This window comes from Aricia agestis, chromosome 19, assembly GCF_905147365.1.
Source record: "Aricia agestis chromosome 19, ilAriAges1.1, whole genome shotgun sequence".
In the NCBI taxonomy this organism is placed as follows: domain Eukaryota; kingdom Metazoa; phylum Arthropoda; class Insecta; order Lepidoptera; family Lycaenidae; genus Aricia; species Aricia agestis.
The window spans coordinates 11809013-11821787 of record NC_056424.1 but is presented as its reverse complement, the minus strand read 5'-3'; the positions used below and the strand labels follow the sequence as shown (position 1 = coordinate 11821787).

General features: G+C 34.9%; 1 protein-coding gene across 1 annotated transcript; it reads left to right on the top strand.

Annotated features, from left to right (window-relative positions):
* The first annotated feature begins 1991 nt into the window (after positions 1-1991).
* On the top strand, positions 1992-3794 carry LOC121736762. The gene is made up of 2 exons (XM_042128147.1): positions 1992-2121; positions 2551-3794. The coding sequence occupies exons 1-2, from the start codon at positions 1992-1994 to the stop codon at positions 3792-3794; spliced, it is 1374 nt and encodes a 457-aa protein (XP_041984081.1).
* Positions 3795-12775: the final 8981 nt, after the last annotated feature.

Genomic DNA, 12775 nt, shown 5'->3' with positions numbered 1-12775 from the left:
GCTTCCATACAAAAAACACAATATTTCTTTTATAAAGGTACGCCCTTTCCTTCGTGCGCGGGTGCAACTCGCACTTAGCCGATTTTTTTTTGTTTAAAAGCTGGCATTATTATTTTATTACATTTTATTATAGAGCGTGTTCAGTGTTCATCAATATCGGCCCGCTACGCTGGCTGAAAAATTAGTTTGGTCTACTTAAATGTTTTGAATCGGGGGTTGTTTATAAATTTCTGTTATTATCTGAGGAATAAAAACGACGCTTTAACAGCAGATTTTGAATAAAAAAAATGTCTGTGTCAAAATGATTCCTTAGGTAAAAATTATTTGATGATTACAAAATCAGTTCAAAGCTTAAACTTTTGTGTAAGTTCTGAAACATAACCCAGTATAACCTACGCATGACGTCATGACTCGACACGACTTAACTTTGAGGCTATTTCTTGCCATTTTAATATTTGATATTTGGAATTGACGTAGTCCGTAGACGAAGATTTTTAAAATATAAGCGTCTTAGATGCTGACTTATGAATCCTTCGTTTCATATTTAACACTTATAAAACACTATAACATACTGGGTGTATTTTAATAACGTGTGCCTTTTAATATAGAAGCTAATATTGCAAGTAAATATACGTACATAAATAGATAATCGTGGAGTATGTAATTATGTAAATAAGTAAGCGGTGGAGCCTCCCCGAGACGCCACCCTCGCGCAAAACTACGGCGATATTATAACTTTGTACGCCTCACGCCGTATTGTATGGAGACGGCTGTTACACAGAATAATAATATTTTTTAAACGACAATTTTGTCGTAAGATTTTGGGTGTTATCTGCCATCGTCAAAAGTTACGATTTCCAAGTTTTTATTTACGTAACTCAGTTGCTGATACTCTCTTGGCTATGAAGTAATTGGAAACAAAGATGGCACTTTCAATTCAGACCTATCATTTAAATATCTTTATTATAATAGCTATAGATCCGCATGTATCCAGGTAAAACATAAGTTTCGCACGTGTTACTCTTTGCAAGTATAGTAAATTACAACTAATGTTATAATATCCTCGATTTTTTTTAATTTCTTTATATTATCAGAGACTAGATAATATACTATATTATCGTATAACTATAACTAGATATACTATATTATCTAGTCTCTGATACTATTAATCTACAATAACGGGTTCACGTAGCGTCGAGCTACGCCGTAGCACAGCTGTTGTAGCATGTCTGCAGACTGCGTTTACACATCTTTTTATACTGTGTTCGAATTGAGACACTATAATTATCTACTATAATAATAAAACACAATTTCTGTACGCTACCTACACTCTGAAATATTAGCTACATCATGCACGGTTTTAAGCTACGAGGTACAAAACAAAACAGGATAACAGAAGCCTCTTCCACGCTCACCTTGCCGCAGCTTCACTCCGCTAAGACGCGGCCGCCATCTTGGATCTCATCCTACGTGCCGCGGGTAATGTATTAAAATATTATGTGCCCCTGGTACATCGCCTTTTCGCACCCCTCTCTATTCCGGCCACGAGTAGGCTGCTCTAGTTCTTGGTTTAAAACTTATGATTCGCCCGCGTTGTCATGAATAATAAGTGCCTTGTTTCTCAGGGAAATAGGGAATCTTGAGAGGCAAAAGATTGATGAATTTTCTTAATGTATATTTCTATAGGTAGCACTGAAATATTGGTGTAGTTATCTACATCATACTTTGAAAAAAATGAGGTGCTTCGAATTTTTTTTTTATGATTTGCAACTATGTAAGTATGTTAAAATCATTAAAACTTGGTCAAGAAAACGAACGCATTTTTAACGTGTCAATGTCATAATGACATTATTAAAGAGGCATTTTGATTGTCAAAATACATTTTGCAGTATCTTTTACATTTGATATTTCAGTACCTATATCTAGAAGAATAAACGTTGGCTTAAGATCTAAAATAAAATAAGCTGAAGAAGTTAAGAATAATCTAGACAATGAGTCTATCAAAAGACTTACCAGAGGTAGTGTCTGCACCTACACATGAAGACTTCTGCAGCTACCTGCCCTGGGCGTGTCTGCAGTTTGGAGTACCAGCCGTTGTTGCTATAAACAAAACAATTGAAGGTTAGTTTCTGTCCAACTGTCTCCTTTGAACTCTGTCACCATGAACCATCTTAGGTTAAGTACTTTTTTGTAGGAAAATGACGATTCTCGCAGAATTCCTTACTTAAGAATACAGAGCCATACGAAACGTCTTGTAGTAACCATGACTGTAATAGTTTCCGCAGCTATTGGTAGAGAAATATCGACTATGATCTTAGGAAATCATAGTACTTTATTTTTAATTTTATTCACCACACGATTGTTTACTATAGAACGGCGTAAAGAGGCTGTATAAGACGGTCGACAGAAAAGTTTTCGTTGCCTACCTTTTTAACTGACTTCATTATAATTATGTTCTACTTTGGTTGTTTTTTGCAACAATCATGTTTTTTTCACAACCATTTAAAAGACACGTAATAATGATATCTAACAAAAGTTTTTTAATTCCAGGTAGTCTTAGTAAGCCCCATCCAGAATCCGGTAAGATAATAAAGGGCAGAAAAATCTCTTCATCGTTTCACCTACCTTTAGTAGATGAAAAACAATCTACTGCAGACCCAAAGAATCCTAAAATATACATAACAGCAGTTTTCAACAATGCTAATAAGTTGATTAAACTTATATTTGAAAATAAAAATGAAACTATACCGCGAGAAGTGATGAAAGTTATCAACCTGTTCATACATAAGCAAATAGATTTGAGAAGATTGGGAATAAAAAGTGGAGTAGACAAATTTATAATACACGAAATTAGTGAGATACTAAAAGTGTCACATCTTACAGAAATATGTCTAGACAATTCCTTCGTAAAAGAAGGCAATTACGCTGTTTTGCTCGACACAGATAGCCTTCGATATCTCTCTTTATCTAAATGTAAAATAAACGACAAAGTAATAGAAGAAATGTGTAAGAATTTGGAATATCCGAAGCCTGCATCGAAATCACTAGTAGCTCTTGTACTTTCAACGAATATGATAACAGACGATGGAGCAAAATTCTTAGGAGAAGCATTGAGGTCAAATAGAAAGCTAGCATACCTAAACCTAGCAGATAATAGAATTACCGATGAAGGTGCTTCCTACATTCTTGATACTCTTGTAGAGTTTCGTTTAAGAACAGAAGAATTAGTTGCATCTAAAGGTAGAAAATTTGCATATTTGAAAGAAAGAAATACTGTTTCATTAGAGAAAGTAAATCAGAAAGAAAATAAAAAATCAACGAAAAGTAAATTGAGCACATCATCAGTTTCTTCAAAGAAAGGGAAGCTTAAAGATACTCTGAAATCCCGCGAAAACTCCAAAGCAAGTGTGATACTCGTAGCAGATGAGACAGAACATGAAGCAAGAACAATTGATGAAGACTTCCATGACCCATTTCATTGCCCAAACATATACATGAAAGAAGGAACAGCATACTGCAAAGGGAACAACTCTCTTCTTTACTTGAATGTAGCTTACAATAATCTTACTTATGTATCGTTAAAGAAGATTCTGGAAGTGATATTATACCAGAAGACATCAGACATAGGGAGAGGTTTAGTAGATGTGAAACTAGACGGTAACTACTTGCCAGAATGGGAGGAAATGCAGGAGTTGGATGAGTTACTCTGCCAGAAACGGTCTTCGGAGGAAAGCATCAAAGCGTCTTCCAGAAGACGATCAAAGACTTCCAAGCATAGGAGAGATACAGAATAGTAATTTCAAAATGTTAGGATGTATTTGTTTTGGAATTCCTAATTAATAAAGCTATAATAATATTTTATTTAAAAATTAACCAATTTCATTTTATTATTTAAAAAGCACTTATTACATAGGTAAGTAACGTACCATTTTGATTTAATTATAATATTATAATACCATATGCCATGTACTTTATTTCGGTTTTGACAAAAAAAGTTAGTCAATTCTACCTAATAAGCACACAAAATTTCATTAAAATAGATTGATTGGCTTGGTAGAGTCATGTAGAGAATTATTAATACTTACTTAATTTTTCATTCTTCACCAATTAAGTCTCATTACATTTATTTATTAGATATGTACTAGATGATGCGCAACTCCATTGCGCCAAAATTTGTTTATCGCGCGGGAACCGTACATTTTTCCGGAATATAAAGTATCTCATATCCTTTCTCGGGACTCAAAGTATGTACATGCCAAATTTCAGCAAAATCGGTTCAACGGTTTGAACGTGAAGAGGTAACAGACAGACGGACAGACAGACAGACACACTTTCGCATTTATTTAAATATATATTAGTATGGAAGTATGGATATTTTTTTCTAATTATTTTTATCGAAAAATATAATTGAGAAACGAATCCATTAATATTTAATAATTTTAAAGTAATTTCGTAACCAATACCGAATTCTACAAGAAAAAAATATTACAAAAAGAACATTTTAAATAATCTGAAAAGAATTGCCTTCAAATAAAAAAAAACAAAATAGCATAGAAATAACGTTACCTACAGCTTAACCATTGCGAGAGTCGAGTTAGTAAAAAAAAATCATTGCCTAGCTAGTATTAAAAAAAAACAAGAAGCACAAAGAGAACGTTACACATAAATCAGTGCGGGAGCGAACAAAATTCGGGGGGGGAGGGGCGCGGGCAGCGGGGGCGCGTCGATATTCGCGCTCGGAAGCCATCTTAAAATATAAGAGCCCCCCCGCCTCTCGCCTCCTTAGACGCTTTTTCCAACTGCGCGCCGAGCGGCGGGCAGGGGTACGCAACATTTTCGCCGGCAAGCATTTTGCTCTTTTTTTTGATTTAAATGTGTATTGGAATTTTGGAGATGTAGTTTCAAAGATTAGATTAGAAATAAAACAAAAATAATTTTACTGCATAAGCGATGTTGAAAATATTTTAAATAATGGCATGCTCACCAAATAAATTGGAATGAAATTATTGTTTCTCTTAGTTGCAAAAGGGAATATACAAAAAAACCTTGAATTTTGAAACGTTCTTTTTCAAATTACAATGTACAAAAGTGTATTTCTGCACGGTCACGGTGACTCTAACGATGAATTCGCGTTAAGTTTATTATGGAAATCCAGTCAACAAGAAGGAAAATGTGTTTCAATACTTTTACCCCATGCGAATGAAAGAATACAAGGACCTTAAAAGACATACCTAATCCTATTTTAAATATATTTTTCATTGTTTTATGATGATAAATCAAACAACATTGTCTATAAATATGCCTAAGTATATTATAGATTTTTAAGAGAAGCGAACATTAAATTAACCATTGACATGAAAAAGTATAATATCACTTAGCTTCTATTTCTCCAACTAATCAAATTTATTCAAACCACTAAAGGCATGTTGCAGAAATAACACGAAACACCCCGTTAATACAAACATATTCAAATTCCAAAACTACCCAACATGTAAATAAACTTTGACGTTCAAAACTACGTTATCTTAAAGATAATAAATTTCTTGCCAAGTTTCCCATAGAGGCTAAATCAATACGGCATTAACCCACACACGCATACCTCACGCCTACTGATGCAACGTAAAAACTATTGAAATGAAAATATAAGTTCGCACACATAGATAAATGGCGAATTGACGCACACTTGCGTTTGTCAGGTGTATACGAGCCGCGCCCCCCTCCACCCACCGCCCGGGCGCCTTAGACGTTGGCTTTTTACATGGGTACAAGCAACCGCGCAGCGATCGTAAACTTTTGGCGCGGGTGCAATTATTATATTTTTTATAGCGAGCGACCCTCGTGGGTTTAAGAGCTCATTAGATATTCATTTGGTGTGTCAATTTAGTTGAAACTTTTGTATTCTCATTTTGGTAATTGCTACGGTTTTGTGTTATATGTTTACTTACCTAATTCAGTCCAAATCCAACAGGCTAAGTACTCGAAGAAATTGTATTTGAAAATCATAGAGTTTTTTTTTTTTATTCTACGACCTCATAACTCAAAAACACGTTCACTTTCTTGTGTCAAGTATAAGCGTGTAATGAAAATGTCCAAAAGCAACTCAAGTAGGTACAAGACAAGTTCGGTCATTCTTTCGATCCGGTTTTGTTCAGATTGTGATATCAGTTCATCCCCTGAACAGGTTACTCTATAGTAACTTGTTTTGTGGGAATTTTAGAAATGATATATTTTCAGTGGGACTTATTTGTCTGTTTGTCCCTCACTTTTATAAACTAAATCGAGTTTTCTCTGAACGAGTTATTGAGTATTGTAGTTTTGATCGAGTTGGACGAATTCGATTTCCCACAAAGACAAGTTTTGGTGTGAGAAATCAGTCATGATTTTATTAATTATTGTATTCTTTTTTGACGTTATAGAATTTAGGTTCGGTTAAGTTAGGTTACTTTTTGGGTTGTTTTTTATTGTCAAAACCAACGTACGATACCAATTATTATAAAGAAGTGGTTTGTGGTAATAATATCAATAATTATTAATCACATCATGAAAAGTAATATTAACAAGTTTTTGTATCATACTAAAATTGTGATTTGTGTAATTAAAAAAAAAAAAAAAGAAAAATAATAATCGAAACAAAATTGCAATTGATTTATTAGTACTTAATGAGTTCATAAAAACAATATTCAAACTTTTTATTGTTTCACCTAATATCAAGCATTGAAATTACTAAAACAGGTATCCAATCCAAGACAATTTTATAATAAAATCCTCCCCTTCACAATACGAACAGGTTTATAAAAAGTAAAATATTCTCATGATTTCTCAAGTCCCCTCGATCTACTTTTTCTTTGAATAGACATTTTAACAAACCTGCTCCAAGCAGGTACAGGTGGATTTGTCATTTTTTGTAATTGTATTCTTTGGCTTGTGCTTTTATAATTTTTTATTGTCGTGTTACAAGATTTTTGAATTTCGATTTTGATATGATTGTATTGAAGTTTAAAAGCTGTTGTATTATTGAAGTAAGAAACCTATAGTAATTTTCACCTTTTTGAAAGTCGGTTAAAAATGTTTTACGAGTAGGTAAAGTGTTTGAGATACATTTTTTTATTTTAGTGACTAATACTTTGTTGTATTTTTTATTATCTATTTGTAATTAAAATTTCAATAGCTAGGAGTTAAAAATAATGTTGATAACACTTAATTAATAATTATAATTTATTGCTCACCTAATACGTATAAATAGAACAAGATTTAATACTCTGTATGATATTCGTTACATAATATTGTATTACATAACAACGTAATACCATCTAAGAAACCATACGCGATGTATAATACTAATTAGACATTAATTTTAAATCCACCATGAATTCTTAACAGACGAGACGTATTAAAATTTCAGTTCCCCCAGCCTAACAACGCCATAGGCATATCGCCCCATCTCGCTGTCTTTCTAAGGGGACCACATAAAATAGTTATAGAGGGTAGGGGAGCTACTTAACCGTTTTTAGGAGACACCCCGCCCGCAACACCCCACTACTTCAGCCCACTTCCTGCTCCTAACCCCACCCCCTAACCCCACCGCGCTATAACTACCCGTATATTTTTGCAATTCTTACCGAGGGTTGGCGATACCTGCGCGTTCGTTTGTTTTGTAGTGTGCGTTCCATTTTCGAATTCAGGTCACGCGATTTAGTTTTAATTTCGGCGGATTTCCCGCTAAAATGTGTTCCATTTTTGAAATGTGGCTTGCATTGAAATTGGTTTATAAGTTTCGTATTTTTGATGCTGTATTTCGTTATTTTCTGCACGTTTCTAGATTTTAATTTATCTCTCGTGCATTTTCAATTTTTACTTTAAATATTTTAGAGCAGACGGTTACGCAATACGGTAACACCCATTCCTAGCAAGCACCCACAGCTTTTTGGAATTAAGAAGTTTAATAATTTGAGAAGTACATTTTATGCCATTTTACAACAACGTATCAAAAATCATTAATTTCATATTTGATATTTATGTCGTCACAAAGAAACAAAATTCTATCACTTGTGTATAAATGTATAACCATTCTAGTTTTCAGCGCTCTGAATTTTCTTCGGCTGAAAAAAAAAACGAAAATTAACAGCCGCAACTAAAATTCTATTGTACTATTCTAATGTTAATTGCTGTAGGTGAATAATTTTTAATCAACATAAGCTTATACTAGACGAGCTTTTGCTCGCTTCTTCGCTCGCGTTAAGAAGTATTATTGTATACAAACTTTCATCCCCTATTTTAACCTCTTGCGGTTGAAATTTATCAAAATCCTTTTTTAGCGGATGCCTATGCCATAACACTAAAGTACTAAAACTTTACCGATTTTAACCAAATTTTATATGCATATTCAGTGGGTCTGAGAATCGGCTACTGGGTACTTTTTATATTGATAAGTGCATTTGTTGAATAAATAATAGTAAATTATTACAACTCGAGACTGACGGCGACCATTGTTTGTGCGACGGGATAGCGATGGACGTTGCCATGATGACATACTTATTTAGTCACTTCAATAAAATAATACGGCTGAAATACTTTATATGGCAAAAAAACGTTTGCCGGGACAGCTAGTAATATAATAATTATATTATCGTGTTTCGTTTGTACAGAAGCATAATCTTGTTTCTATATTTAAAAAATGAAACAATTCGTAACTGTAACAATTCGTACCGTAACGTGATTACATTTTAGAGTTTAGACACAGACATATATCAAGATAGATACCGCATGTCTCTCCATTTGTATGAAAACGAGCGTGTCACTTTTTTCCTACCGACTATGACGTACCGATAATAAGAATCGTGTCCATTATCTTGGCCAACGTTTCTATTTGAATTTCTACAGCCTAATATGGCGCTTTTAGGCGTTTTTTAAATTCCGATTGACGTCAGATTCTGAAAGCAGACTAAAGAACAGACTTTCGAAAGACGAACATTGCTCGTCGTTTGGGAACGAGATATGGCACGCGAAGTACATACACATGCGGTATCTATCTTGATCTATGTCTGTGAGTTTAGATTGTGTCCTTTGTCGTTCTCTGTTAAAGAAGCAGTGCTAAATGAATAACTATGGATTACTGTTTCCATGACAAATTCCCTAACCCAATTTGCCCATACAATAAATAAAAAATAATAATTCTTTCAGCGCTGCTTCTGTCTCCGTAAACCGAACTAGAGACGTATATTATAAACACTCTAAAGTAAAACACTACCATTAAGGTCTCCTAATGCTAACAGCGACATTACAAGAGATACGTATCTCTTCTTTTTCTAAATAAGGGGGCAAATGAGCAAACAGGTCACCTGATGGAAAGCAACTACCGTCGCCCATGGACACTCGCAACATCAGAAGAGCTGCAGGTACGTTGCCGGCCTTTTAAGAGGGAATACGCTCTCTTCTTGAAGGTTTGCAGGTCGTATAGGTCCGGAAAAACTGCTGGTGACAGTTCGTTCTAGAATTTTAATAATAATAATAATAATAAAACATTTATTCATGAACTATGGACATTTCACCACACTACATTACCATAAAAAAAAAAACAAAAAAAACACACCTTTTTTTTGTTTTTTGTTTAAAAAACAAATTTTGCAGTGCGCGGCAGAAAGTTACGTGAGAAATGCACCGTGGAAGACTGCCACTCATCAAGGTGATGAGGATCTGGTATTTTTCTTTAAATCTTAAGTTATACTCTTATACTCGTCACCACTCAGCAGAATAATCAACGAAACGCCAGTTTTCCGGTGCCAATTCGTAATTTTCACCCAAAGCATGATCTCACGTGTAAATAACATATTAATTAACATACTAGAACATATAATTCATAATAACACATAGAGATATATGACGCTATGATTCTCGTAATAAAACGCCCATGTGTGTGTGAAAACGACGCAATGTAAAATTTCACGGTTGAGATGCAAGGAGTAGAGCGACGTAGCTGAAAACTCAATTCATAAATTAACTAGGTAAATCAGAAATGCGAATAACGTACATTTTCCCGTGAAAAAGTTGTATATATCCTTTCCTGTGGTTTATTTTATATCTGTGCATTTGGCACAGACATAAAAAATGGTCGAGTAGTTCGTGAGATTGACGCGTTCAAGAAAACTCTTCAGCTTTATAATATTATAGTGTTATAATATTAGCATCCAATAATTTATCCACATACACCTTAAAAATAATAACTTAAGTACCTTAGTTACAACTTAATAGAATACTGCCGTACTCAGAGACATTTAAATATGATTAACCTTCAATTTAATGAAGAGTTTGACAGATAATGTATAGGGCTTATGTTAAAATTTTAAATTAATTACATTTAAGTAATTAATGTTTCACTCTGAGTGCGGCAGATAGAGCCTTAGCGTCTTACCACAACCTGTCATTAATTAGTACCAGAATTTTTAAGTAGGAAAGTTGCTGTTATTGGAAAAGTCAATTCTATAAAGTTTTTCTTTTTTATGCTTCCAGTCATCCACGCCAATACTAGAAAATATGCAAAAGTTTTCATGTCTGTCTGCCTGCCTGTCTGTTACCGCTTTACGCACAAACCGTTGAACCGTTTTTACTGAAATTTGGTATAACCATACTTCAAGTCCCGGACATAGGATGCTTTTTAATCTGGTAAAATATACTGTTTCCGCGCGACAAACGAATTTTGGGTGCAATAAATTTACGGGCGTCATCTAGTCAAAGATAAATGCAACGTAGTTTTCATCAGCAAAATATTTTACCTAAAAGCCATGAGCGCCGCTCTACTCCTGGACCGAGTTGTGTCTTGATACAGCATATAAGTCGATCGCGGGGTGGTTTTTACATTCTCCCCCAAGTATACCCACCCTACCACGTCTCCCACTGCTGATACACCCCCATAGGAATATCGCCTCTATGTGTAACATGATAGAGGAGGTTTCACCGCGTATGTTTTCCAAGAAGCCTCCCCCTTTCCCAGGACTTGGGTAGTAATCTTAATATTAATATCGTCTTGGGAAGCTCCTTATGTGGCGAAGTTTTATGCTGGTATGCTACATAGGCGTTATTAGTTATACGACTGACATAAACGAACTTAGTTCACGAAGCAGTTATGACAGACAGACATAAATTTTATTAGTGTAGTTTGGTGGTAAAAATATAGTTGCTATGAATTTATGATCGTAAGATTATTATTTTGTGAGGATAGATGGATGTCTTATATTGCTATACTTTAACTGCTGAAATACCTACTTGAAAAATAGTTAAAAAAAGTTTTTCAGCTTTGTCATCGTTTTGTCTCTTTAGATCCAATCTTTTAGATCCTCTACCGTGCTTATTAATGTAACTCTTCGATTTAAATATCATTTTAGACACAGAACACAAAAGAATTCAAAAGGATGCAGTCTTCATCATAAGCTCGTCGAATCAACATTGCTAGTATAAACAATTGCATAGTAATGTTCAGTTAAAAAAATGTTTATAGCATCTGTTAACACTGACAGGTAAAATTATAAAAGTATACACATTTACGTCAATTTTAGTTAGTTAATACCATAGTCATTATAGTCTCTTTGGTAAATACTTTCAATGGAATTAATATTCTAAAATACATATTAATCTTATAAATATTTAAGAAATAAAAATGTAAATGATTATGGCGTGGTTGAATCGAGGTGGTGATGACGACTCACTCGCGATTACAAATATTAGATCATATTTCATTTATATCAAAAGGAAAAAGTCATAATATAATATTATTTAATATAGGTATCATAACGCAACGGAAAAGCATTGACTAGCACACTACAACTACCCTTAGTTTAGTAGTCTTACCCAATTCAAAAAAATAAAAAGGAATTTAGTGTAGTCTTAAAAAAACGTTTTTTGAAAAATCTACTCTTGCCCTGGTTATAAACTAACCTGACCAAAACCCTACTTTCTTGAACTCGCCAGCCCTGGATTAGCTAAGGCCGCTGGGCCACTAAAAATACAATCCGCCGCGACAGTGGCCCGATCGCAACAATTTCGTTTGTCCTAACTAATCGCCTATTAGAATTCCGTACAAGTAATACTATTACAAGACCCCAACGTAAACTGGACCCTATGGGCAGGGGATAGCGGCGGTTTCGGACCGCGTGCGTACCCCTGTGTTATGCGCCTCACATAAATTTTATTGGCATAATCTTGCCCGCCCGCAAGATTCACTGGGTGGAAATTTTAAGATATACAACTGTTGGACGGTCCGCAGAAAAACTAGAGGAAATGAACTGAAACGGTGAAATTAACATATTTTACGCAGAAGAGAAATTGATGAAGAGAAGCTGAATATTATTTTGTACGTGGAAGAGCCATGCTTCGGCATAAATGGGCCGGCTCGACCGGAGAAATACCATGTTCTCACAGAAAACCGGCGTGAAACAGCGCTTGCACTGTGTTTCGCCGAGTGAGTGAATTTACCGGAGGCCCAAGTCCCTTACCTATCCTCCCCTATTCCCTTCCCTTCCCATCCCTACCCATCCCTACCCTCCCCTATTACCCTATTCCCTCTTAAAAGGCCGGCAACGCACCTGTAGCTCTTCTGATGCTGCGAGTGTCCATGGGCGACGGAGTTGCTTTCCATCAGGTGACCCGTTTGCTCGTTTGCCCCCTTATTACATAAAAAAAATATATATAAAGAAATAGAATTTGAGATAGAGAAGTTGATTCAAAGTCGGATGGCGGATTACTAATGTAATCGCTTTATGTCAAACTCAGCCTCATGACTCAT